The 26,118-nt window shown below is 38.8% G+C and overlaps 2 protein-coding genes across 5 annotated transcripts in view; one reads left to right on the forward strand and one right to left on the reverse strand.

The window, feature by feature from the left end:
• The window catches only part of CDK14 (cyclin dependent kinase 14), a 591,864-nt gene that overhangs the window by 365,254 nt on the left and 200,492 nt on the right, over positions 1-26,118 (reverse strand). The gene's annotated exons all lie outside the window — the stretch shown is intronic.
• Positions 21,400-22,325, forward strand: LOC112620224 (nucleolar protein 56-like). Its single transcript, XM_025378514.1, has one exon. The coding sequence runs from the start codon at positions 21,705-21,707 to the stop codon at positions 22,227-22,229; it is 525 nt and encodes a 174-aa protein (XP_025234299.1). The 5' UTR covers positions 21,400-21,704; the 3' UTR covers positions 22,230-22,325.

A 26,118-nucleotide genomic window follows, 5' to 3' on the forward strand; every position in this document is an offset into this window, starting at 1 on the left:
CCCAACCTTGAAAATCACTACTCTGGATGTTCAATATGTCTTCTAACACTAATGTTGTAAGAATCTTTAAGGTTCATCTTACAAAACCCAGGCACACCCTCACACCAGAGATGGTGCCCATACACCCCTCTGAATCTGCCTGCCCACCTTCCCCTGACCAGGTCAAGTCAGAGTCAAGAAGGCAGAATCTAGTAGTAAAAAAACAAAGAAGAACAGGCTCTGCCGGGCTTCTAAGTCCATCTCTGATACTCTGGCCAGGCTTCTCTAGGCCCAACATGTCTTTCTCTCCACAGAGATAATATCTCCAGCCTTTGATTATAAAAGCAGAGGGCAATGACAGTTTGGCCTATCTTTCTCTGTGTAACATGGAATGACTGTGAAATCATGTTATAATACACAAAGCTTATCATTCTGCTGTCTAGAATTTTATTTCACTTGGAAATATCATTTAATTAGCTGGGTGTGGTGGTGGGCCCCTGCAGTCCCAGCTACGTGGGAGGCTGAGGCAGGAGAACTGCTTGAACCGGGAGGTGGAGGTTGCAGTGAGCCAAGATTGCACCACTGCACTCTAGCCTGGGTAACAGAGTGAGATTCCATCTCAAAAAAAAAAAAAAAAAGAAAAGAAAAGAGAAAAGAGAAAAAGAAAAGAAAAAGAAAAAGAAATATTATTTAAAATATTTTGCAGAAGTGTAGCAAGCCTAACAAACTCTCCATAGCAAAGATTCTTTCTCTCATACAACCTTTGCACGTGATCACAATGCCCAGGAATAATCATTGCCATACGGTCCAAAGGCCTGAGGGAAAATGGCCAGCTATCCCATTAAACTCTAAAACTAACTCCTACTCTGGAGCAAGTGCCAGGTGTCCAAGAAACCCTTGATTTACATGCTTTTATGATTTTGTATTTTCCTGAGGAGGAGACTGGCTGCTTAACTCGTATTTCAAAAGAATCTGTGATGCAAACGAGGTGAACATTCTACCTGCTGTTCAGCAGGTACAGAAACAATATACAGTTACATGCTGCATAATGACATTTTGGTCAATAGTGTACATATGACGATGGTCACATAAGATTATTATGGAGTTTAAAAATGTCTAGCACCTACTAATGTCGTGGCCATGATAACACTGAAGGGCAATGCATTACTCCTGTGTTTGTGTGATGCTGGTGCAAACAAACCTACCATACTGGCAGCTGTATAAAAGGGTTGCATAGACAATTAGGTACAGAATAATACATTTGATAATGATAATAAATGACTATGTTACTGGTTTATGTATACCATTTTTATCATTATTTTAGTGTACGCCTTTAACCCTTTCACTTATTAAAAAAAGTTCACTGTAAAACAGCCTTAGGCAGGTTCTGTGGGAGGTATTCTAGAAGAAGGCCTTGTTACAATAGGACATGACAGCTCCAAGTGTGTTATTCCTCCTGAAGTCCTTCCAGTGGGACAAGACATCAAGGTGGAAGACAGAGATATTGATAATCCTGACCCTACGTATCCAAGACTAATGTGTGTGTTTGTGTATTGGTTTTTAAGAAAAACATTTAAAAAGTAAAAAAGAAAAAAATTGAAATTTTAAAAATAGCTTATAGAATAAGGATATGAAGAAAAAAGATATTTTTTGTACATCTAGGCAATGTGTCTGCATCTTATACTTAAGGGTTATTATGAAAGAGTCTAAAAGTGTTTCTAATTACAAAGTTTATAAAGTTAAAAAATTAATGGTAAGCTAAGGTTATTAGTGAAGAAAAAGTTTTTAAAATAAATTTAGTGTAGCCTAAGTATACAGTACTTATAAAGTCTACAGTAGTGTAGTAGGCCTTCATATTCCCTCACTACTCACTCATTGACTCACCCATGAAACTTCTAGTCCTGCAAGCTCCATTCATGGTAAGTGCTCTATACAGGTGTACCATTTTTATCTCTTATACTGTATTTTCACTGTAGCTTTTCTACATTTAGATATACAAATACTTACCATTGTATTACAATTGCCTACAATATTCAATAGGGAAACATGCTGTGGAGGTTTGTAACCTAGGAGCAATGGGCTATACCATATAGCCTAGGTATGTACAAGGCTGCACCATCTAGATTTGTATATAAGCACTCTGTGATGTTTGCACAAAGATGGAATCACCTAATGGTACATTTATCAGAATACACTCTGTCATTAAGTGATGCAGGACTTAATATATACCCACAAACTGTACTGTAGTAGTACTATACACTGTACTACTATATGTGACTTGGTAGGAAGTGAGAGAGGAGCAGGAGAAGGAGGTGAGGAAGGCAAGAAGTAATAGAAGTAATTACAGAGTGATTGGATCATGTCATATTTAACCTAGCACTTCGTTATCAACAACACACTTTGATTTTCATTATCATTGTCTTGCACAGAGACTTATATATATTAAGTGCATTTGTATTCACAGCCTGGCATCCATTGCTCCTATAAAGGGCAAACTCAACCATCTCTCCTTCCCCTTCCTTCCAGCAATTATCTGTTCTCTCTGGCTAGTTTTCCTCTCTTTCTGCTAGAACATTACCTTTAAACATACCCTAGAGCACCATCTTATAAAGTTCTCCCTTGACTTCAAGTTCTCCACTCCCCACCTGCCACCTTTACCAACCCTTAACAATCACGATTCTCAGTTACTCTTTCTAAAGATGCCAATCTTTACAAATTCCTCCACCATCTCCCACTTTATCCATAATCTACTCTAATCTGGCATCCATGTCTTTCATTCTTTCTAGTCAATTTCTGTCTCGCAGAAACCTCTGACAGATTATTTTCTCCTTCTTCAATGCCTTTATCCTCTTGTTTACTTTGTCTTCCTTTGTTCCTTGTCAGTCACCCTCATTCCTGCTGCCTCATCCTCCTAACATGTAAACACTGGGCTGTGTCTTGAGCCCTTTTTTCTGTCTACATTCACTGAATGGATAATCTTATCTATTTCTGTGGTTTTAAAGACCATCTGTTCACTGATAAATCTCCAGTTTTTCCCTCTAGTCTGAGTGTATCCTTGAGCACCAGCCTCATACATCAGCTGCCAACTAGGCATCATGAACTGCATGGCGGATAGCCATTTCAAAGAATCCTTGATTTCCCCCAGATCTGCCCCAAACCTGTTATTCCCACAAAATAATATATTCCAGTAAATGCCAAATAAATAAAACCCAGAAGTTGGCCTTGATTCCTATTTCCTCTTATCCCCGGATCAATCCAGCAGAAAGTCCCATTAGCAGTACCATAAAAAAATGTCCAGTCTCCATTTACTTTTCCCCATCTCCAGGTTATAAACCTAATTTAAACTACTGACACCTTTCTTCCCAGTCTACTAAAAGCCCAAATGCAGAGTACTCTTTTAAAACTTATGCTGCAAACAAACAAAATCTCTAATTTCTTCCCAATTACTCCAGTGGCTTCTCATTACAGTCATAATAAAATCCCATCTTTTCATACACAAGGCCCTACTTTATCTGATCACTCCCCTCTCAGTCTCCACATGTCAGCTTCCAGCCTTACTCGCTTTTCACTCTTCTTCAAGGAAGTGAATCTATACGTCTGACATATTCCCATTGCTTTAATAAAAGAAATTTATTTGATAATCATGGCTTTGTTCTCTAATAATACCTACTACCACTGTTGATTAATATATCTTTCAAAGTAATTTGTAGGAAAATATAGTAATTTTACATATGCTAAATGAGACATACAAAGTAGAGACATAATTTCCTCTAATTGCTTCCATCTTATTTTCAGATCATTTACTTATGAATATCCTTACAATAAAGTTTCAGAAAGCCACTGATCTTTTGAGCCTAAGACCATATGATGACAAACATCAAGAGCTAATAATTTATTTAATCACCACCAAGGGGTCTTTTAGTCACTGCCAGAACAGACTTTTAACAAGGCAATTGAGTAAATTGGTCTAAATGGTTTTAAATTGTTGTTAGAATTGTTAGAGCTATTATGCAATATCCAAAGTTTACATTCTTACAGGAATTTGAAAGGAAATGAAAGTCAACCTATAAAAGGTATGAGGGGTTTGTTCATTTTCACCCTAAAAACAAATTTGACCAAAATGGGTGGGTCTATTTTTAAGTCCTTTCTTAAAAATCTTACCAGCTTTGAAAGTAGAAGGGGAGATATCAGCTACATAAAAGGCTATTTAACATTATACATTTTTTGAAGCCATACTAATGATTGATACACTAAAATAAACCTTGCAATACTAGTCAGACTATCTGGTGCTTTATCCAACAATAAATCAAGGACACCAACCACATGCTGCCTTATCTAGACTACTCTTCATTCACACCAATCAAACACACAAACAGAAAACCACCTCCAATGCATTGTCTAACTGGGCCATTTGTTTTCATTTTCATTTTCAAACTAGACACAAGAGTCTTGAAGACAGAAAATACACCTTAAAACTTTTCTTGTGCCCCCAGATGAGTGGCTGCAGACAGGAAAACATATCAAAGTCCCTAGGAAACTTTAAAAATGTGGTTGTTGTACCTCAGCCTCAAAGATTCTGATTCAGTATATCTGGTGTGTGCATTTATAAATGCTCCCAATGCTCCCCAAGGGATTCTGACACGCAAATACATTGTAGAATTACCATCATAGAGCCCTTACATGGTGTTCATATTATAGCCATTGTGTGACTAATGGTTTCACAAATTTTAGAAATGAAGTGGTGTTCAATATCAATCAACTAATAGTTGGAAGCATCCCCATCTTTATAGAACATGAATGAGATTTAAAACAAAATGAGTTCATGAGACCAAAAGTGGAAATGCTGAAGCTATGCCCAGACCTGGTGATTCTGAATAACCCAATCTCACTACTCTGCTAATTCTTTCAAGAAAAGACAATGGCAAACAGAGTCGAGGGCTAAGTGCTGACATAGTGGGTGACAAGGTGATGGCTGGATGTGGGAAATGGCTACTAGAATGAGAAGAGATCGTGCAGATACCACTGATGGTCCCAGAAACATTCGCCAAGGCCCTAGCCATGTGACTTTCTCATCTCCACTGACCTACTCAAGGCATTGTAACCCACTACCCTGAGTGACTTCCTCTATAAGAACTTCAAAGCTTTTTACATAAGCTCCTTTCATGACCTATGTTCTTAAGCTAAAGTGTTTGTATTAAACCTGACCTCCAGCCCACACCCATGCTTAAGATAATGTAGAGGAAATGTGTTTCCTGCACTGTATAGCACTTTCAACCATAAGACTTATCAATGATACTTCAATATTTAACAATATGTTCATTTTTTCCATGCTGATTGGCTCTTTTAAAATTTCAAATTTATGTAAGGGATTTTCAGGTATTTTCCTTTTAAACATATCTTCTTTTAACAAGTAGGTATTTTACTGTACACTGTAAGTACAGTGGCTTTACAAAAAAAGTAAATGGCAATGTCTAATGTAAATTCCATGCTGAAAATGACAAGCTACTTTAGGAAGCCTAAGTCAATCAGCTGTGGGTCCAATAACAGTGTTCTCATCAGGCTCTCTTATGTGTAACTTTCCCTTGGGCCCCTCCATCACTGGGGAGGGCTACAAGCAGCAGGAATGGTGGGGAGATTACGCCTTCTACTCCTACAGAAGATTACTCCTGCATTTCTGAACACTTACTGGTGCCAATAATTTTTCTAGGTGCTGGGGTTATACCACTAAATTTATAACAACAAACAAATACACATACATAACAATGCCAGCTATTTTTAAGTATTATAAATAAAAATAGTCAGTGAAGAGGCCATAGAATGACTGGAACTAGGGTAGGATGTGTGGAGGGGCGGAGAGGGAGTTTAAATCAGAAAAAATGGTCAGATGTAGTCTCTGAAGACATCTTTGAGGAGGTAATCTCTTGAGCAGAGACCTGATTGGACAAGGGAGAGGGACATGCTAATAATACTAGAGGGCAGAGAGTTACTAGATGAGGCACAGTAAGTCCAAAGGTTCTGAGGGGGAACCTCACGTGCCATGAGGTCAAAGAAAAACAAGGAGACCAGTGTGGCTAAGAATACTGATGGGACATGAGTTTGAGAACAAGCCAGGATCTACAACATACAGGTAAAGAATCTGCCTATTAGTCTATTATGACTAATGCTACTGGAGTGTTGATAGTGGTAGAATGACAATCTGCTACCTGCTATGTGGAAGACATATTATGGGGAAAAGGGTGGGGAAAAAAAAAAAAGTCAAGTGTCAATGTAACAAGAGAGCCCAAGTGAGAGAGAATGGCAGCCAAGGAAGTGGCAAGAAGCTGTCAGATTCCAGATCAATTCTGCAGGTGGAACCATTAAATGTACTGATGGACTAGATACAGGGGCTGAAGAGCCAAGTCAGTCCCAAAAATCTAATCTAAAAATTGTACTTAATACAGTTCGGCTCTGTGTCCCCACCCAAATCTCACCTCAAATTGTAATCTCCATGTGTCAAGGCGAGGGTCCTGGTGGGAGATGACTGGATCATGGGGAGGTTCCCCCATCCTGCTCTCATAATGTTGAGTTCTCACAAGATCTGGTAGGTTAAAACTGAGGCACCTCCCCTATCATTCTCTCTCTCTCCTCCCACCACGTAAGATGAGCCTTGCTTCCCCTTCACCTTCTGCAATGATTATATGTTTTCTGAGGCCTCCCCACCCATGCTGAACTGTGAGTCAATTAAACTTATTTTTTTTACAAATTACCAAGTCTCAGGTAGTTATTTATAGCAGTGTGAAAATGAACTAATATAGAGAAGTGGTACTGAGAGTGGGGTACTGCTATAAAGATACTTGAAAATGTGGAAGTGACTTTGGAACTGGGTAATGGGCAGAGGCTGAAACAGTTTGGACGGCTCAGAAGACAGAGAGTTGTGCGAAATTTAGGAATTTTCTAAGGACTTGTTGAATGGTTTTGACCAAAATGCTGACAGTGATATGGACAATGAAGTCCAGGTTCAAATCGTCTCAGATGGAGATGAGGAACTTATTGGGAACTAGAGTAAAGCTCACTCTTGCTATGCTTTAGCAAGAAGATTAGTTTTATTTTGCTCCTGCCCTAGAGATCTGTGGAAATTTGAACTTGAGAGAGATGAATTAGGGTGTCTGGCAGAAGAAATTTCTAAGCAGCAAAGCATTAAAGCAATGGCCTGAGTGCTCTTAACAGTGTAGAGTCATATGCGTTCACAAAGAGATGGCCTGACACTGGAACTTACGTTTAAGAGGGAGGCAGAAAATAAGTTTGGAAAATTTTCAGCCGGACCATGTGGTAGAAAAGAAAAACCCATTTTCTGGGGAGAAACTCAAGCCAGCTGCAGAGATCAGCATAAGAAAAAAGAAGCCGAATGGTAATAGCCACAACAATGTGGAAAATGTGTCCAGGGCATTTCAGAGATCTTTGCAGCAGCCCCTCCCATCACAAGCCCAGAAGCCTAGGAGGGGAAAATGACTTCATGGGCCAGGCCCAGGGCCCCGCTGCTCCGTGCAGCCTTGGGACATGGTGCCTTGCATCCTGGCCACTCCAGCTCCAGCCACGGCTAAAAGGTACCAAGTTACAACTTGGGCCTTTGCTTCAGAGGGTGTAAGCCCCAAGCCTCGGAGGCTTCCATGTGGTGTTGGGCTTATGGATGTGCAGAGGACAAGAGCTGAGGATTGGAAACCTCCACCTAGATTTCAGAGGATGTATGGAAATGCCTGAATGTCCAGGCAGAAGTCTGCTGCAGGGGAGGAGTCCTCATGGAGAACCTCTACCAGGGCAATGCAGAGGGAAAATGTGGGGTTGGAGCCTCCACACAGAGTCACCACTAGGGCACTGCCTAGTGGAGCTGTAAGAAGGCCACTGTCCTCCAGACCCCAGAATGGTAGATCCACCAACAGCTTACACAATATGCCTGGAAAAGCCACAGACATTCAACACCAGCCCATGAAAGCAGCCATGGGGGCTCTACCTGGCAAAGCCACACAGGCAGAGATGCCCAAGGCCTTAGGAGCCCACCCTTTGCATGAGAGTTCCCCGGATGTGAGATATGGAGTCAAAAGTGATTGTTTTTGGAGCTTTAAGATTTAATGATTAGCTGGGCACAGTGTCTCATGCCTGTAATCCCAGCATTTTGGGAGGCCGAGGTAGGTGTATCATCTGAGGTCAGGAGTTTGAGACCAGCCTGATCAACATGGCAAAACCCGTTTCTACTAAAAATACAAAAATTAGCTGGTTGTGGTGGCATGCACCTGTAGTCCCAGCTACTTGGGAGGCTGAGTCAGGAGAATTGCTTGAACCTGGAAGGCAGAGGTTGCAGTGAGCCGAAATCATACCACTGCACTCCAGTTTAGGAGACAGAGTGAGACTCCATCTCAAAAAAAAAAAAAGGATTTAATGACGGCCCTGCTGAGTTTCAGATTTTCATGGGGCCTGTAGCCCCTAGGTTTTGACCAATTTCTCCCTGTTGGAATGGGAACATTTACCCAACACCTGTACCCCCATTGTATCTTGGAAGTAACTAAGTTGTTTTCAATTTTACAGGCTCATAGTCAGAAGGGATTTGCTTGTGTCAGATGGGACTTTGGACTTGGACTTTTGAGTTAGTACTGGAATGAGTTAAGACTTTGGGGGACTGTTGGGAAGGCATGATGGGTTCTGAAATGCAAGAAAGACAAGAGATTTGAGAGGGGCCAGGGGCAGAATGACATGGTTTGGCTGTCTCCCCACCCAAATCCCATCTCAGATTGTAATACCTACATTGTCACTGGAGGGACCTGGTCACTGGAGGTTACTGGATCATGGGGGTAGTTTCCCTCATGCTGTGCTCATGATAGTGAGTGAATTCTCACAAGAGCTGATGGTTTAAGAGTGTAGCACTTCCCGCTTCACTCTCTGTTTCTCTCTCCTGCTGCCATGTAAGATGTGCCTTGCTTCCCCTTCTGTCATAATTATAAGTTTCCTGAGGCCTCCCCTAGTCATGCAGATCTGTGAGTCAATCAAACCTCCTTTGTTTATAAATTGCCCAATCTCCAGTAGTTCTTTATAGCAGTATGAAACCGGACTAATACAGTACTTCATAATGAAACTTTTGTTAAAAGCCTTTAGTTGTATTTGAAACTCATTCTGCCACATACAGGATACATTCATATAGAATATGTCAACAGAGACCTCAAACATCTGAATTGTAAAATAGTATAATTTTTTTACTTTTCCTTAATACGTATGATTCATGGTTACTGTTCTGTCAGTAAGTAATTCAACAAGCAGATGAGTGTCTCCATAGGAAACTCAGTTAGACATAGCTGTCATTAGCAAGATCTTAGCAGTATAGCTACAGAGACAGAGGTGTGAGAGATCTGGAGAATTCAGTAATATTAGATTTCAAAAGTTTTAAGAGTTGTAACCTAACCAATAGGGAAAAAAATATTAAACAAATAGAGAATTCAATGAGAAGTTAAAGAGATTAGCTGAAAGAAGTTAGGTGCCTCCATATTCAGAAGAAAGCAGATTCAAATGAGATAAAATAATTTGCTTAAAGGTAGAGACTTAGAGTCCTCTGCTAGTGATATTGACTATACAAAATGGTGTTGGGCATCTGTCAATGGCTGGGAGAGAGATTACTGCTGGGTCCACATGGCAGACCTCCACCAGGTCTCAGATCACTGGCTGGTAAGTTACCTAACCCACTGTATAAACCAATACCACTTCCAGAAATGAGAACAATAAATCACTCTGGGTGACAAGGATTCTGGAAATATTTAAATACAGACATGATTATTTTAAAGCAAACGCACAGTATTTAAACCTCTGAGGTTAAGTTTAGGAATCAATGTGTAATCATCTGGACAGGTTTCATACTTAGCTGATAAAGTATTACGTTTAGACAGTTTGATATAGTAATAGACTATGTACGTAATTTCAATTTCTTTTATTTTCAGTTGTGATTTTTAAATTGAAAGACATAAAAGAATTTTACTAGGTTCCCACTAATACTAGAATACTTGAGAGAAACTACATTTATAAACTTTGTTTTATTGGGTTTACAAGAAGAGCGATTTAAGCTATTACATGGAGAAGTTCTGGTTGTTAGATCAAGGCATTTGAAGGTTTTTAAAAAACCAAATATATTAAATTTATAAATGTATTTTAAAAGTGTTTCTGAGAATTGAACTAACTAGGTCAAAAATTGGAACTGATTAAGGCTGTTTAATTGGTACTCCTCTAGATTATTCTGAAATGTAACCAAGAAGAAAAATGTCCTCCCAGTTTCTCCCCATGGTCCTGGCAGGAGACAGGTTGGCATTTCTGCAGGACCCATACTTTAAACCCTCCATGTTCTATCTTCCACTACCTCTTACTCTCATAGGAATGGTGTGTTTTTCTTGACCCTCATCTATATATTCAGTGTCTACTTGTTCTCAACGATAGGTAAATAGAAATTAAGTATTCAAATGAGTTGAAAATGTATATTCCCACAAAAACCTGCACATGAATGTGTATAGCTGCTTTATTCATAATTAGCAAAACTTGGGAGCAACCAAGATGTCCTTCCACAGGTAAATAAATAAATAAACTGTGGTACATCCATACAATAGAATATTATTCCATGACAAAAAGAAAAAAGATATCAAATCATAAAAACACATACAGGAAATTTAAATGCAAATTGCTGAGTGGAAGAAGCCAATAGGAAAAGGCTATACGGTCTATGGTTCCACTGTATGACATTCTAGAAAAGACAAAACTATTGAGACAGAAACATCAGTGGTTGACGGGGATTGGGATGGGTATAAGAAGGGTGTAAATAGGTGGAAGACAGGGACAGGCAGCCGGAGTGGGGGTTTGAGCAGCAATGGAAGTATTCTGCATGATACTGTAATGGTAGATACACACATTATTCATTTGTCAAAACCCAAAGAACTATACAACAGAGTGAACCCTAATGTAAGCTCTGCACTTTAGATAATATTAATCCATAAATTTTGTTCATCAGTTGTAATGAATGTACCACAATAATACAAGATGTTAATAATAAAGGGAACTGTGTGCCAGGGAAAAGAAGTATATGGACTTTCTACTCAATTTCTCTGTAAACCTAAAACAATTCTAAAAAATAAAGTCAATTAAAACACACACACATAACTGACTATGCAAGTGTAATGAAAAAACATAATTTAAAAATTTTTTAAATTAAAAATTAAGCCTTTTTATAAAAACAAAAAACTCCCCCAACCTTGCCTTCCTACTAGAACTAGTATCTCCACAGAGACGGCCAGCAGTGCCAGGGATACTGAGCTCTTGAAAAATAAACTGAAGAGGCCGAGCGCAGTGGCTCATGCCTGTAATCCCAGCACTTTGGAAACCCAAGGCGGGCGAATCACGAGGTCAGGAGATCAAGACCAGCCTGGCCAACGTGGTGAAACCCTGTCTCTAATAAAAATACAAAAATTACTCAGGAGTGGGGGTGGGCACCAGTAGTCCCATCTACTCGCAAGGCTGAGGCAGGAGAATTTCTTGAACCTGGGAGGCGGAGGTTGCAATGAGCCAAGATCACTCCACTGCACTCCAGCCTGGGTAACAGGAGTGAGACTCCATCTCAAAAAAATAAATATAAATAAATAAATAAATAAATAAATACTGAAGAAACTAATGCTTCATTCAGTAATTCAGTCTAATGAGTGGACTAATGGTTACAAAGGTTTTTGATTGTGAAATTATAACATTTAAGAGTTTTCTCCTAGTTTACTGATGGTTAACTCATAGATATTCTACATACAATTCACTCCAACAGCTGGAATTAATTGGCATTCTTACTCAATTTCTCTGGAAGAAATTCTTCTAAGATAGCTATAATTGCAAACGCAATTTATTGAAATTTCTATCCAGATGACTAATCAAATCTTTAAAACTAAAACTGCTAGAAATTTTGACTAAAAAAGACACAACTACCACACTACTCTGTGTGGTCATTTTCACTTAATCTATCCTCAAAGAATCTTTTCAAAAACATGAGTAATAAAAGTTTTAAATAATAAGTAGATCTATGATACAGAAATTGTCAACCAGAATTAGTCATCTTAGCAAAACAGCTTAATAAAAATAATTCACATTTATTTCCCAAATCCCTAAAATTCAGCTTCACACTACCCTGAAATCATGTTAGTAAGAACTATATTTGGTATAATTTGTATAACAAGCCATATTTTTAAGGTTATACAAAGAAATTAATAATAATCCCCGTCACGATAACAGTTTGTATATACAATTACATTACTTATACCACAGCAAGGCAGACAAGGGTAATGACCACTCTAAGTAGGAAATAAATGTTTTCTAGCACTGAAGTCCCTCTAAAAGTATTTAGGTTTACTTTTTAGAAACAAACTATGGTATTACTGATTTTCATGGGCATTTTACTTAAATGATTTTCAAATGAGTATAATTCTCCTTTATACATAAGTTTTCCTGGAGGGTCCTACGGGGCCCTTTACAAACCTCACTTGCTAGACTGGAGGCATCCTCCATTAAATCGGTAAGCTCCAACCAAGTCAGATGCTCACTTACATATAAACACCATCACAGCCCCATAGATGGCTGCCCTGCAGCAGGTGACTCAGAGTACAGGAGTACAGTCTCCATCTCCCAGCTTCATTGTGAAACTCAAGTCACTTTAGCTATGCACATAAGCTTTAGTTATATACATAATCCTATTCTTCATGAAAAGGTCTCAAGTGATTCAGATGTTAATTTGTCCATGAATCCTGAACTGAAGCCAAAATTTCAACAGCATAGGCTGTACAACCAAAGGCAACCTTTCATAATTTCCTGAGGAGAATTTAATTGCTTGTCTGAGCCAAGGACACAAACTACGAATCTACCACAACAACTTCATCAGCGAGTATTTGAAATATTGCCAGCAAAAGGCAATTCAAATCCCTGTGGCCATCTGACTCCAAGCAAGTATTGTCTATTTTTATTATTATTTTAAGTTATTAAAATAATGCTATATCATCATATTAGTATTAGCATCACCACATCTATTACTTAAACTATTAACAAAAATAACTTGCCTTGTAGCACTTGACAATTTCATAAATCCACCAGATCATTACAATAGCCCCATAGAGCAAAAATAGTAAAGTATATTATCTCTCTCCCCTGTTTAAGGATATTTTAAGGAAACAGATGCTCAGTTTTGTTGAGTAACTTATCCAGGGCTGCACAACACATAATGAGTAGCAGCAACTTAAAACCAGTTCTCACTCCACATCCACATTATTCCCCCTCCTTGATATAACCATTTGTGAGCTACTCTTCTGCAGAGATTTAAGACTACAGAGGTAGAATTATTAATTCTCCAACTGAGTCACAGCTTCCTGAGAGCAACTGTTTCCAAAACCACTTTGGTACTACACCCTACAAACACCATGTTCACTCTTAGGATGATGCAGATGGCTACAAGGTCTTTTGGATACAGACACCTGCCCCATTCCACTAACTGTGTGGCTCTTGGTAAGTGACATTCTTCTCCTGAAGCTTTGGTTTTCTCACCTATAATGGAGATCATGCTGGCAGCTACTCTTCCCAGAGTAGTTGTGTGGATTAGAGGATATAACATATGTAAAGCAGGAAGTCAAGTGCCCAGCTCGAATGCAGACCATGTAGAATCAACATTGTCTATTGTCATTATGACTGATTTTCCAAAATTAAGCTTCAGTCACACCTACATCTGTTAGCCCTTCCTGACAAAGTTCACATCACAAGCATCTTCATTCGCTTCAGAGTCCCTTTGTATTTATGAAAGATTTTGTACTACTTGCCAATATATGGCCCTAAAATTGTTTTCTTTCCCAAAATTTTGAGTTATTTTTTGGAGAGCAGGAATTGTTTCCTTGTATTTATTTTTACTTCCCAGACATATGAAAAGTGCCTACTATGTGCCATCTATATAGAATATCGAAATACTGTGCATTCAAAACAACAATGTAAAAATGTGTGTCCTCTCTGTTCTAGTCCCATGTCACAATGGCAGTAACCATCACAGTCCAAATCTGCAGCTTCATACTCAGGGTGTCTAGTCTGCACAAGAACCTGGCACAGGGAGAGGGCATGTTACCACTCTGTTCGAGGAAAGGTTAGACAGTATACCTAAGTTCACACACTGACTAAGTGTCAGCGCCCAGCCTGGAGACTAGGTTTGGTTGATCCAAAATACCTATTCCCTCCTACTACAACTTGCTGCATGCACTTCTGTTCCTGCACATTTCCAATTTGATCACATTAATTTACACCACCCATGTCAAAGTGAAAAAAACCCAACAGGGCTTCTTCTTTCTGTGCTGGAAGCCTTTGTCCCTCAAATTGAGGGATGTAGTGAGAAATAACAATCAGAATTGTTACCTCTACCTCAATCTTTCTTTCCCAGTCAGTTTGAAGATTCAATGGGAAATTACTTCTCAAAACAGAAATTGTCATTCTATTTAGAACACTTAACAAAATGCAAAATCAACTATTCTTTATTTCTGAAGATAAAGAGTAGATATCTCCTTTGGGGAGAAGGAATTAATATGACATAAAGAAAAATAATCTGGTAGCTTGGCTCTATTAGAAGAAAAATGTAAGACTTTGAACATGAATGTGATTACTGTATGCTAATATCCAGAAGCATCTGGATGAGCTTGACAGCCTCCAAGTCCTCCCCAGAACCACCATAAAGAGGGTGGACACAGAGGGCCAACTTTTTGATTCCTCTATTTCTATTATCTCCCAATTAGTACACACTAGCCCCTGTTCACTGGAGAGTTTATAAAGTGATCAGTTTACCAAGCCGAGAAATGATTTTAAAACTTTTTGTCAGAGTATAACACACATACAAGGAAGCACAAATCATAAGTACACAGTGCAAGCATTACACATCCATGGAATCTGCACCTGGTCAAGAAATAAAAGATTCCTAGCATTCTAGAAGCCTTTTCATAGTCCCTTCTAAAGACTGCCCCTTCCACGAGTTACTACTATCCTGATTATAACACCAGATATTAGTTTTGTCCATTTTGGCAACAATCATTATGTGCTCTTTTGTGTCTGCCTTTTTTCAGCCAACATTATGTTTTGCTGTATGTAAATTCATTCATTCATTAATCCACCTAAGTTTTGAAGGGGAGAATTGGCCAAGAAGAGTCACAGCACAGCACTAATGTCCAGGGCAAAGGCTGCTCTGTAGGTAAGGGAAGAGAGTTACTGGGCAGCAAAGGGAGGCAAGGAGTGGAGAGGAGCACAGCACTGGGCAACAGGACAGGAAGTGAACTCCCAAAGGTGGGCTGGAATCACATAGTAGAGACTCCAAGTCTGCAACGGTCCCAGCACGGTGTGGGAGACTAAACTGAGATAAGAGGAGAGGGAAACAGCAGCTGTTAATTCATGCTCTTACTTCAGATTGTCCATGTAGGAGCCACCCAAACCGATACACACATGAAACTCTGCAATTCTTTCAGGGAAGTTCACCAATTGAGCTCAAATACAATCTTACTAGAAAACTCTCTCCATCTTATCTCACCACTCTCAGTATTAATATTTTGGATGTGCCACATACAAATATAATCAAGGAGTAAAATAGTAATTGATTCACTACTATGAGCCTAAAATTCTGCTAGATACCGCCAAAAATACCAAAAAAAGTCTCACCTTCCAAAATAACTACTGAAGACAAGAACAGCATACATGGAGCTAATGAAAAAGTAAGCGCTAGTATACAATTAACAATAGAATTGCACAGTATTAATAATAAGCAGGATTGATTCACCCACGGGGGATTAAAGATGAACAGAAGACTTAGAGAAGAGGGGACATTCCAGAAGAAAGGATAGCAGAAGCAAAGGCTTGAGGTCTGAACGAAGGTACAGCATGGACAATGAGTGGACAGGGGTCTCAAGGAAGCTAAAGAGCAGACCTTCCAGGTTGGAGTAACCCTTAATAGACTAGAAGGAGACACTGAATATAGGGAGAAATTGGGTTCAGTGACAAGGCAAGGTGGGGTCAGATAATGAAGGGACCCTTGAAATCTAATAGTAACATTTACCTTGATAAAGCAGTGTAGAGAATCCACCAAAGGTCTGTCTCTAAGCAGGAAAGTGAAATGTCAACAGTGATTGTGGTAAACATCGTGGAGCTCAGCTCACAACCCTCTTTGGTGCCAACAGACCCATTCTTCGGCTACTTCACAGTTGTATCATTTGGTGGAAAGAGATCTTAGCTGCGAAGCCTCCCCCAATTTCTGCCTCCTCTCATGGGGTGAGTTGCTCATAGCCAGGCCCTTGAGGAGGCAGAGAGGAGGAGACTCATAGGGCAGTTACAGAGCAAAGGACAGCCACATGAGCAAAGAAATTAGAGGGCCTCTGAATTGGACCTCAGAGGTCACTCAGGAGAGCATGGTGTGGTATAATGGCCTGGCGCTTGGCCTCAATTTTTGACAAATCTAAAAGTTCATCCCAGCTGTGGAACACTCTGTAGGATCACCTGAGGTCTTAGGTACAACTTCATGTGGATCAACTCTCTCTGCCCAACCCTGCCTTCCTCACTTCCTTACAGCTGTGTCTCCTGAATCATTCTCCAATAAACCTGCATGCAGCACAGGTTTCCAGGGAACATGATCTAAGAGACTGTGTTGAAAGAAGACTAATCTAGCAGTAGAATGCAGAGGAATGTGAAAGAAGGGACATATAATCAGAAGGGCCCAGAAACAAACCTATTCCAAGAATCATCACTACTTTATAACTGAATAGGATAACAGCAACGAAGCTGAAAAGGCACACGCTGAAGTGGTAGACATTTTGATGAAAACTCTACAAACATGTTGAGAGATGTCTTATGAGGAGGGTCTAACATGACCCTGGCACAGACAACCTGAGAAACTGATATCTTTCAGTTAATGAAAACAATGTTAACCCTGAAGGCAATGGGATACTTGGTCTGGAGCATTCAAAACAGAGTTCGGTTTGGTCATGGTTTAGTTGGAGACAGTAGCACCACATGCAACTAGAGTTGTAGCAGGTTTTCTGAAATTTGGGGCTAAATCAGTCAAGGTTAGAGATGTGGGCTGGAAATCAGCACAAAGAGGTGACAACTTGTTCCATAAGGTTAGATGCATGTACTAGTCTGTTTTCACACTGCTATAAAGAACTATATTAGACTGGGTAGTTTATAAAGAGAAGAAGTTTAATTGACTCACAGTTCCACACAGCTGGGGAGGCCTCAGGAAACTTACAGTCACAGCAGAAGGTGAAGGAGAAGCAAGGCATATCTTACATGGCAGCAGAAGAGACAGAGCAAGGCAGGGAAATGTCACACTTTTAAACCAAAAGCTCTCATAAGAAGTCACTCATTATCACAAGAAGAGCAAGGGAGAAATCCACTCCATGATCCAATCATCTCCCACCAGACCCCTCCTCTGATACGTGGGGATTACAATTTGAGATGAGATTTGGGTGGGGACATAGAGCCAACCCACATCAATGCACTCCCATGAGGAGGTAAAGAAAATCAAGGTTATGGATTGGTGGGATGCCCAAGGAAGCAGAAAGAGGGGAAAACCTTCTTAGAGAAGAGAAAGGACTTCAAGATGCCATATTTAGCAAATAAAAATACAGGATGCCCAGTTAAATGCTGCCAGGGTCATACTTACACTAAAAAAATTATTAACTTCTTATATGAAATTCAAATTTAAGTGGGCATACAAAATCTAATCTGGCAACCCTTGGAACTTCAAATACAAAAAAGTGGGGGTGGGGATGCAAAAACCTCAGGAACGTGTGGCATAATGAAACTACGGAAAAGAGACAATTGTTCAGTGGTAGTAGCAAATGGTGTCAAATGACAAAATTATGTTAAGGATCACCAACAATTTGGAAAGGTCACTGATAACCTTTAAAACATTCTAGTATTTATTTGAACAATTCTACAGACGATTAATTCCTAGGCTTGAGTTACTGTTACTTTCTTAACTTATTGAGTCCTGATTACATTATTTTACCAAAATTGTCTAAAAGATGATAACTCTGTTGCTCATTCAGAGAAAAGGAAATGTTAAGTACTGCAAATCCTCCTCTTCCTACTGGAGGAAGATTGACATTTCTCACAAAACTGAAAGCTATCAAAAAACTGGTTTTCTACATTAATATATGCATTTTTACATGACCATTTAAAATCTTCAAGAAATGTCTTCTCTCTTTTCTCTAAAGAATACAAATTGCTTAGGGTCATTCCATGAACTCAATCAGGCCTACAGTAATTAAAAAGAACAAAAAAAAAAAAAAAAGAACACAATTTTCTACATGTTTCTTTCCATGAAATTTAAAATAACCTCCAAAGGGAAATGTAAAACACAAATTGCAGTTAGTAAACATGAGTTACCTAAAATAGGCATTTCATTTGCAGAAATGTGTCAATGTGCATATTTATGTGCATGTAAACAGAAAGGAACTGTAACCTGGAAATATTAGCATTAAAGAACACTTGCTAGATACCTTCTGGATCACATATGCATAACAAATTATGTCAGTTACTTCACTGTAAACAAAGAAAAATAAACATTCTTCATTTAAAAAATCTAGAGGTTTGAAAATTTCAGTTCTTGACTGTCATCTCAAATCTGCTTTTGTATTATACTTCATCTCTGAAATAGAAAAGGCTATGTATTGCTCTCCAATGACACATAAAGTTTCCAGTAACAACTCTACGCACAGACCACAACAATACAACACTGTACTTAAAGAATTTGCCTAGATGCTTTATGAAGCCCAAAAGCAATACACGGGTTTATCAAATCACTAAAAAAAAAATGCCCATATATTTCTCAAGTCATATTTTTACTCCAAATACAGCAAATATGTATAATATTATGGCAGCAAATAAAAAGTTTCAGTAACAAATTTTATATACATATATGTATACACACACACACACACACACACACACACACAGAAAATATTGGTCATTTGCTCTTTGTGGGTTTTAAGACTTTGTTTTATGGAAAACATTTCAGATTAATGAATGTTTTACTTAAAGAAGGCAGGACTTCCTATTAAACACTGCAAATTCAATGCCAGTAATTTTCCATAACATACATAAATTTCAAAGTTGAGAGGAAATTATTCCTAATAAACCAAATTTACTATCACTCATTGCTTATTCAGAATATTTTTGACTTCATTTTTAATAGTTTCAGTAAATCTGAAATTATAATAGCATGGGCTTATTGGCCAAGTATTTTCCATAAGCTATTAGTGAGGCAGAAATCTTCTGGGAATATAAGAAGTATCTAGAAGTATAGTTATTCAAGTTGTAGCTAAACTGCCAGTGATTCCCCAATTCTGAAAACATTTAAGCATCCATACACAAACAAATGTGTGTGGTTGGCAGTTGAACTTTCATGTTTTCTCATTTTCAGTTTGATTTAGCTCTCCTGATAAGGTAACAACTTAAAAATATTTTCTTTTGCACTAATTTTTCCATCACATGTGATGTAAATAAGTACCACTATATTAATTGCCTATGAAACAGCAAAATGTTTAATATCTGGTTAATCCATTTTTCCAGGATTTAATTGGTTATGTGTGAATCACTGCCAGACAAGTTTTGATTGTTTTCTAACACATTCACAGTTATGCTAGAGAGGACTGTGTGCATTTGACTAAGAAAGGAAATCTGCAGCAGGAGTTGGGGTACTGGTCTGCAGCTCCTGGCCAATCAACTAGCAAATCACTTTAGAGTTAAGTCTTAACCTCTATAATCCTGCCTCTGGGAAGCGGCACTTCCTAGTGTTAAGAGCTGTGCTTCAAAAGTCAGATGGACTTAGGTATGATTCTGTCTGATAATCAATTCTGTGGGTTTACAGTCTGCTGGTTAGAAAGGGTAGATGGTGGGAGATTGGTTCCCTTACCCACCATGAACCATCTGGAATAACCCAAATGTGTTAACATAAAACAGGCAGAGGAGAAGAGCTACTCCAGATCCAAATCAACCTTGGAAGTCCCTGAGAGAGTAGAAATGTTGAACTGCTTCCTAATGGCTTACAATCTTACAATTTAATTAAAGGCATTTAGAAAGTAACAACAGAGTCAACCACTTACTAGGTGACTACTATGCATTTAGAACTTTAAAAAAATATTACACAGGTCATTCTAAATAAGTCAGCTCCACCAATCTACTGTTCATCATAGAAACTGGATCAATTCTTAAAACAAACAAACAAAAAACCCTACAGAAAAACTAATCTCAGTCTCTATTAAGAAAATTTTATAATCCTAAATACTTTTGTGAAACCAAGTTAGCATCATTAAAACTGACCCCTGCTGCTGATTCCTGCCCATTCCAGTCTGAAACTTTAGGACAAAAAGGAAAGAGTGTCAAGCTCACAGATAACAGAACCACTGCCAAGTTCTGGCTTATTATTTTCTTTAATTGTTTTTCTTGGGTCCTGTTCAAGTTGCTAGGGTTTTTAAAAGTACGATTATCAATTCGATTCTTACGGGTATACTCAGGGACTTGACTGAAATGGCATGTGTCCAAAATATATAAATGACCCATACTAAAATTTCCCTTAACTCTCTACTTCTACACTTTTCCCATAATATACTATATGGCACATTTTTCCCACATATGCTATTAATTTTCCTTTTATAAAATTAAAATATGAATTATCTGATGGTCTTTTGAAGAGTTCCACCACATTCCAAAATGTCAGGAGAAAATATAAAATACATAGAGATCTGAATGACGTGGTTTTTTTTTTGGCGCTTCACACCAAGATCAGATATAATCTGCGGTGAGAGCTGTATTTTAAAGAAGTGATTCACTGCCAGATCTCTGAACATCTTCTCTACAGTGATGACTCATACGACTTTCACTCCTGATCTTGGTAGTTCAAACTACCTACTCTCTCTAGGACTCAGTTGTTCTCTTGTAAAATGGTGGGAACAGATTACATCATCACTAATGCTCTTTTCAGCTTTTATATCCTCAGATTCAGTGATTTACTGGGATAAATGGTTATCACCTCAGTTTCCGTACATATCACATGAATTCAGTCACTTTGGACCTAAAACTGTAGCCACTTCTGACTTCCCTGTTTCTGTATGCAGTCCTATCAACCTCAAACTCACCCTCGCTGAAGATACTCAAATCTTTCTCAGAATTTACTATATCCCTGAACTGGACAGTCTTCAATATCTTGTTCTATGTCCTCTTTCCCAGGATGACATTTTCTTACAGATCCCTGGGTCTCCTGACCAATCATCTCAAATGCCCTGGCAACATTAATGATCCAGTGTCAATAATTAAACTCATGCCCAAAGAACAAAAGGAATAGTAACAAACAACAAGTATAAAGAAAATAAGTCTTGATGGCCAGTACTGGTGTCTGAGTGATTCCCAGGGCCCAGCAAAGGGACCAAGTCTCCAGAGCCCTGAAGACAAGGGGTAACACACCAAAATATGGACTCATTTTCCACTCCACCTTCATTGGCCGAGCAGCTGCCAAGAACAAAGGCCGCATCTCCTCATACCTGGCAAACAAATGCAGTACTGCCTCACGAATCGACTGCTTCTCTGAGGTGCCCACGAGTGTATTTGGGGAGAAGCTTCGAGAACAAGTTGAAGAGCGACTGTCCTTCTATGAGACTGGAGAGATACCACGAAAGAATCTGGATGTCATGAAGGAAGCAATGGTTCAGGCAGAGGAAGTGGCTGCTGAGATTACTAGGAAGCTGGAGAAACAGGAGAAGAAACGCTTAAAGAAGGAAAAGAAACGGCTGGCTGCACTTGCCCTCGCATCTTCAGAAAACAGCAGTAGTACTCCAGAGGAGTGTGAGGAGACGAGTGAAAAACCCAAAAAGAGGAAAAAGCAGAAGCCCCAGGAGGTTCCTCATGAGAATGGAATGGAAGACCCATCTATCTCTTTCTCCAAACCCAAGAAAAAGAAATCTTTTTCCAAGGAGGAGTTGATGAGTAGTGATCTTGAAGAGACCGCTGGCAGCACCAGTCTTCCCAAGAGGAAGAAGTCTTCACCCCAGGAGGAAACAGTTAATGACCCCGAAGAGGCAGGCCACAGAAGTGGCTCCAAGAAAAAGAGGAAATTCTCCAAAGAGGAGCCAGTCAGCAGTGGGCCTGAAGAGGCAGCTGGCAAGAGCAGCTCCAAGAAGAAGAAAAAGTTCCATAAAGCATCCCAGGAAGATTAGAATGCAAACGGACATTCTCTGGGAGGTGGGACATACCATAGCCCAAGGTGACATCTTCCACCCTGTGCCCTGTTCTCCAATAAAAACAAATTCACACACACAAAAAAGAAAGAAAATAAGTCCTAGAAACTGGCACTGCACAGAACAATACCCAGATTATCTTTTTGTTAGAATAACAGTGAACACCTTAGCAGCTAGAGTTTTCATTAGAAAACTTTCAGGAGCAACCCACACAGCCTACTAGCAAGAGATTTAATTCTCTCTATGCCAGCCAAACTGGTGGTGGTGTTGGGTGGTGCGGAGTGGAAGTACTAGTCCTACTCCAGCCAGCTGCCCTAACAGTTATGTCTTCCTCTGTTTATTTATGCTTATAGGAATTCTACCTGCGTTCGAAGCCTCAGTCCAAATCCCATTTCTTCCATGACCACACCAGTGATCTCTAACTCTTTTCATTCAGAAACCACTATGGCCCTTTTTTCTTTTTTTTAAGTTCTGGGACACATGTGCAGAACATGCAAGTTTGTTCCATAGGTATACATGTGCCATGGTGGTTTGCCACACCTATCAACCTGTTATCTAGGTTTTAAGCCCCACATACATTAGGTGTTTGTCCTGATTCTCTCCCTCCCCTTGCCCCGCATCCCCCGAAAGGCCCCAGTGTGTGAAGTTCCTCTCCCTGTGTCCATGTGTTCTCATTGTTCAACTCCCAGTTATCAGCGAGAACATGCAGTGTTTGGTTTTCTGTTCCCGTGTTAGTTTGCTGAGAGTGATGGCTTCCAGCTTCATCCTTGTCCCTGCAAAGGACATGAACTCATTCTTTTTTATGGCTGCATAGTATTGCATGGTATATATGTGCCACATTTTCTTTATCCAGTCTATCACTGATGGGCATTTGGGTTGGTTCTAAGTCTTTGCTATTGTGAATAGTGCCACAATAAACATCTGTGTGTATGTGTCTTTATAGTAGAATGATTTATAATCCTTTGGGTATATATCCAGTAATGGGATTGCTGGGTCAAATGGTATATCTGGTTCTAGGTCCTTTGGGAATTGCCATACTGTCTTCCACAATGGTTGAACTCATTTACATTCCCACCAACAGCGTAAAAGTGTTCCTATTTCTCCACAGCCTCATCAGCATCTATTGTTTCCTGACTTTTTAATGATCGTTATTCTAACTGGCAAGAGATGATATCTCATTGCGGTTTTGATTTGCATTTATCTATTGACCAGTGATGATGAGTTTTTTTTCATATGTTTGTTGGTATGGCCCTTTTCATTATTGCTTAAATTATATTGAAACACAAACTGCACTCTGGGTTAGTTCCATTTAGATGGCAATAGGGAAACAGTTGGGATATGACTAGTCAGTGCTTGATTCATACCACAACCCTAAGAACATAAAGCCCTAAGAAGTTGGCAATAGTTTATAATTGAACACAACTGACTGTATCATAAAGTACAATGTAGTAAGTGCTAAAAGGTAAGTGTACACAAGCAAAACAACAACAACAAAAACAAACAAAAAGTACACAGAAGGAAAAAGACTGTTTCTGTGAAAGCCAGAAAGATTTCAGGGAAGAGGCAGCACTAACATGACCTTAAAGGATGGTCAAAGCAGAGCTGAGGAAGGCATGGGAAGACTAAAACTTTAAAAAGGCAAGAGAGTCCTTCTTCTGAGATGTAGCTTCTCTGGCCGCTTCTCCGTTATGGAATCATAAAAGTTCAACTTGTCAGTTGCCATTTACAATCAGCTTCTTGGCTGCATAAGTTACTCAATATGTTTTGCTTGTTTGTTTCTTATGAGACAGAATCTTGCTCTGTCATCCAGGCTGGAGTGCAGTGGCACGATCTTGGCTCACTGCAACCTCCGCCTCACAGGTTCAAGCAATTCTCCTGCCTCCCCAGTAGCTGGGATTGTGTGCCACCATGTCTGGCTAATTTTTGTATTTTTAGTAGAGATGGGGTTTCACCATGTTGGCCAGGCTGGTCTCGAACTCCTGACCTCAGTGATCTGCCTGCCTCAGCCTCCCAAAGTGCTGGGATTACAGGATTGAGCCACCACACCTGGCCACAATGTGGTTTTTATTTTGGTTTTTTGCTCATATTGGGTTATTTTCTCTCGCTAAACAAGTGTTTTGTGATTAAAATTGTTTGTCAAAAATCGAAAGCAATGATAATTTTTTTTAAAAAAAAAAAAAGCTCTGATGTAAAGTGTGGCTCATGTTTTTTGTAATGACAGGACAGGCTCCATAGCATCAACAGGAGACCCCTGAAACTTTCCTTCCAACTGATCGTAACAGTACTCAAGGGCCACCACTTCCATCAGTTTCAAAGCTCTTTTAATTTACCCATGGTTTCTATCTCACTCTTTCCGGTAATTATAGTCCTATAATTCAACCAATTACACATCTTTCTTTACTAATAAATTTGAAGATATTTGAGAATAGGAGGTATCAGTTACAGAAGGTTATAGTCAACAAAAGTTTTATTTCTGTTAATAAAAACAACACATATTTAGAGAATTTGGAAGAAAGAGAAATAAAGATATTAAATCACTAATGTTAATACTTCAATTTTCTTCTTTTTCAGCTAAACCTATGAATATATATTTTAATAAAATTAGGAGAAAATGTAGTTGAGGTATAATTTACAAACCATAAAATATATCAACTGTAAGTATAAAATTCAGTGCTTTTTAATATACAGAGTTTTGCAACCGGTGCCATAACTCAGATTTGTTTGTTTGTTTTACATTCTTCGGACCCTAACTATTATTTATACTACATTAAGATCAGTCTTTTTTCTTTTCTTTTCTTTCTTTTTTTTTTTTTTTTTTTGAGACAGAGTCTCGCTTTGTTGCCCAGGCTGGAGTGTAGTGGCGCGACTCAGCTCACTGCAACCTCTGCCTCCTGGGTTCAAGCAATTCTTCTGTCTCAGCCTCCCGAGTAGCTGGGACTACGAGCAAGCGTATTCATATACAAACGTATGTATATACAACCAAGCGTATTTAACTTAGCATAGTGTTTACGAGGTTCAAACATGTTATCAGTAGTTAGTTCCTTTTTACTGCTGTACAAATATACCATATTTTATTTATCATCTCAACAGTTGATGGACACTTAACTTGTTTCTGGATTTTCGCTATTCTGCATTAATAATACTGGAAACATTTAGGTAAATGTCTTCATGTGGAAGTATGTTTTCATTTCTCTTGGGTAGACGATACCCAGGAGTGAAGTCAATGGGTCATATGGTAATTTAATATTTAACTTTTAAAAAACTGCCAAACTGTTTTCCAAAGTGGGTGTACCATAAGCAGATATTCCCAACAGCAATATTTAAGGGTTCCAGTTATTCCATATGCAACACTTGGTATTGTTGTTCTCCTCAATTATAACCGTTATATTGGGTGTGCAGTAATAGCTCACTGTGGTTTCTAATTTTCATGTCGTTTATGATTAACAACTGTGAAAACCATTGCATGGTCTTAGCCATTCATATATTTCTTTGCTAAAATATCTATTCAAATAAATTCCCCATTTAAAAAAATTGTGGGGTCCTTTCATCGTGGAGTTTTGGACTTCTTTATATATTTTCAATATAAATCCTTTATCCAATATATTGTTTGGAAATATTTTCTACCGATTTGTGACTTGTCTTTTCATTTCTTTAATGGTGTCTTTTTAAGAGGACAATTCCAATTTATCGATTTTCATTTATATATTGTGTTTTTGCTATCATATCTATGAAATCTTTGTGTAATCCAAGGACACAAAATGTTCTACCAGATTTCCTTCCAGAAGTTTAAACTTTTATCTCCTACACTGAGGTCTTTGATCAATTTTGAGTTGACATTTATGTTATTACATAAGGGTGTATATCTTTT

The sequence above is a fragment of the Theropithecus gelada genome, chromosome 3 (assembly GCF_003255815.1).
Source record: "Theropithecus gelada isolate Dixy chromosome 3, Tgel_1.0, whole genome shotgun sequence".
NCBI classification, from domain to species: Eukaryota; Metazoa; Chordata; class Mammalia; order Primates; family Cercopithecidae; genus Theropithecus; species Theropithecus gelada.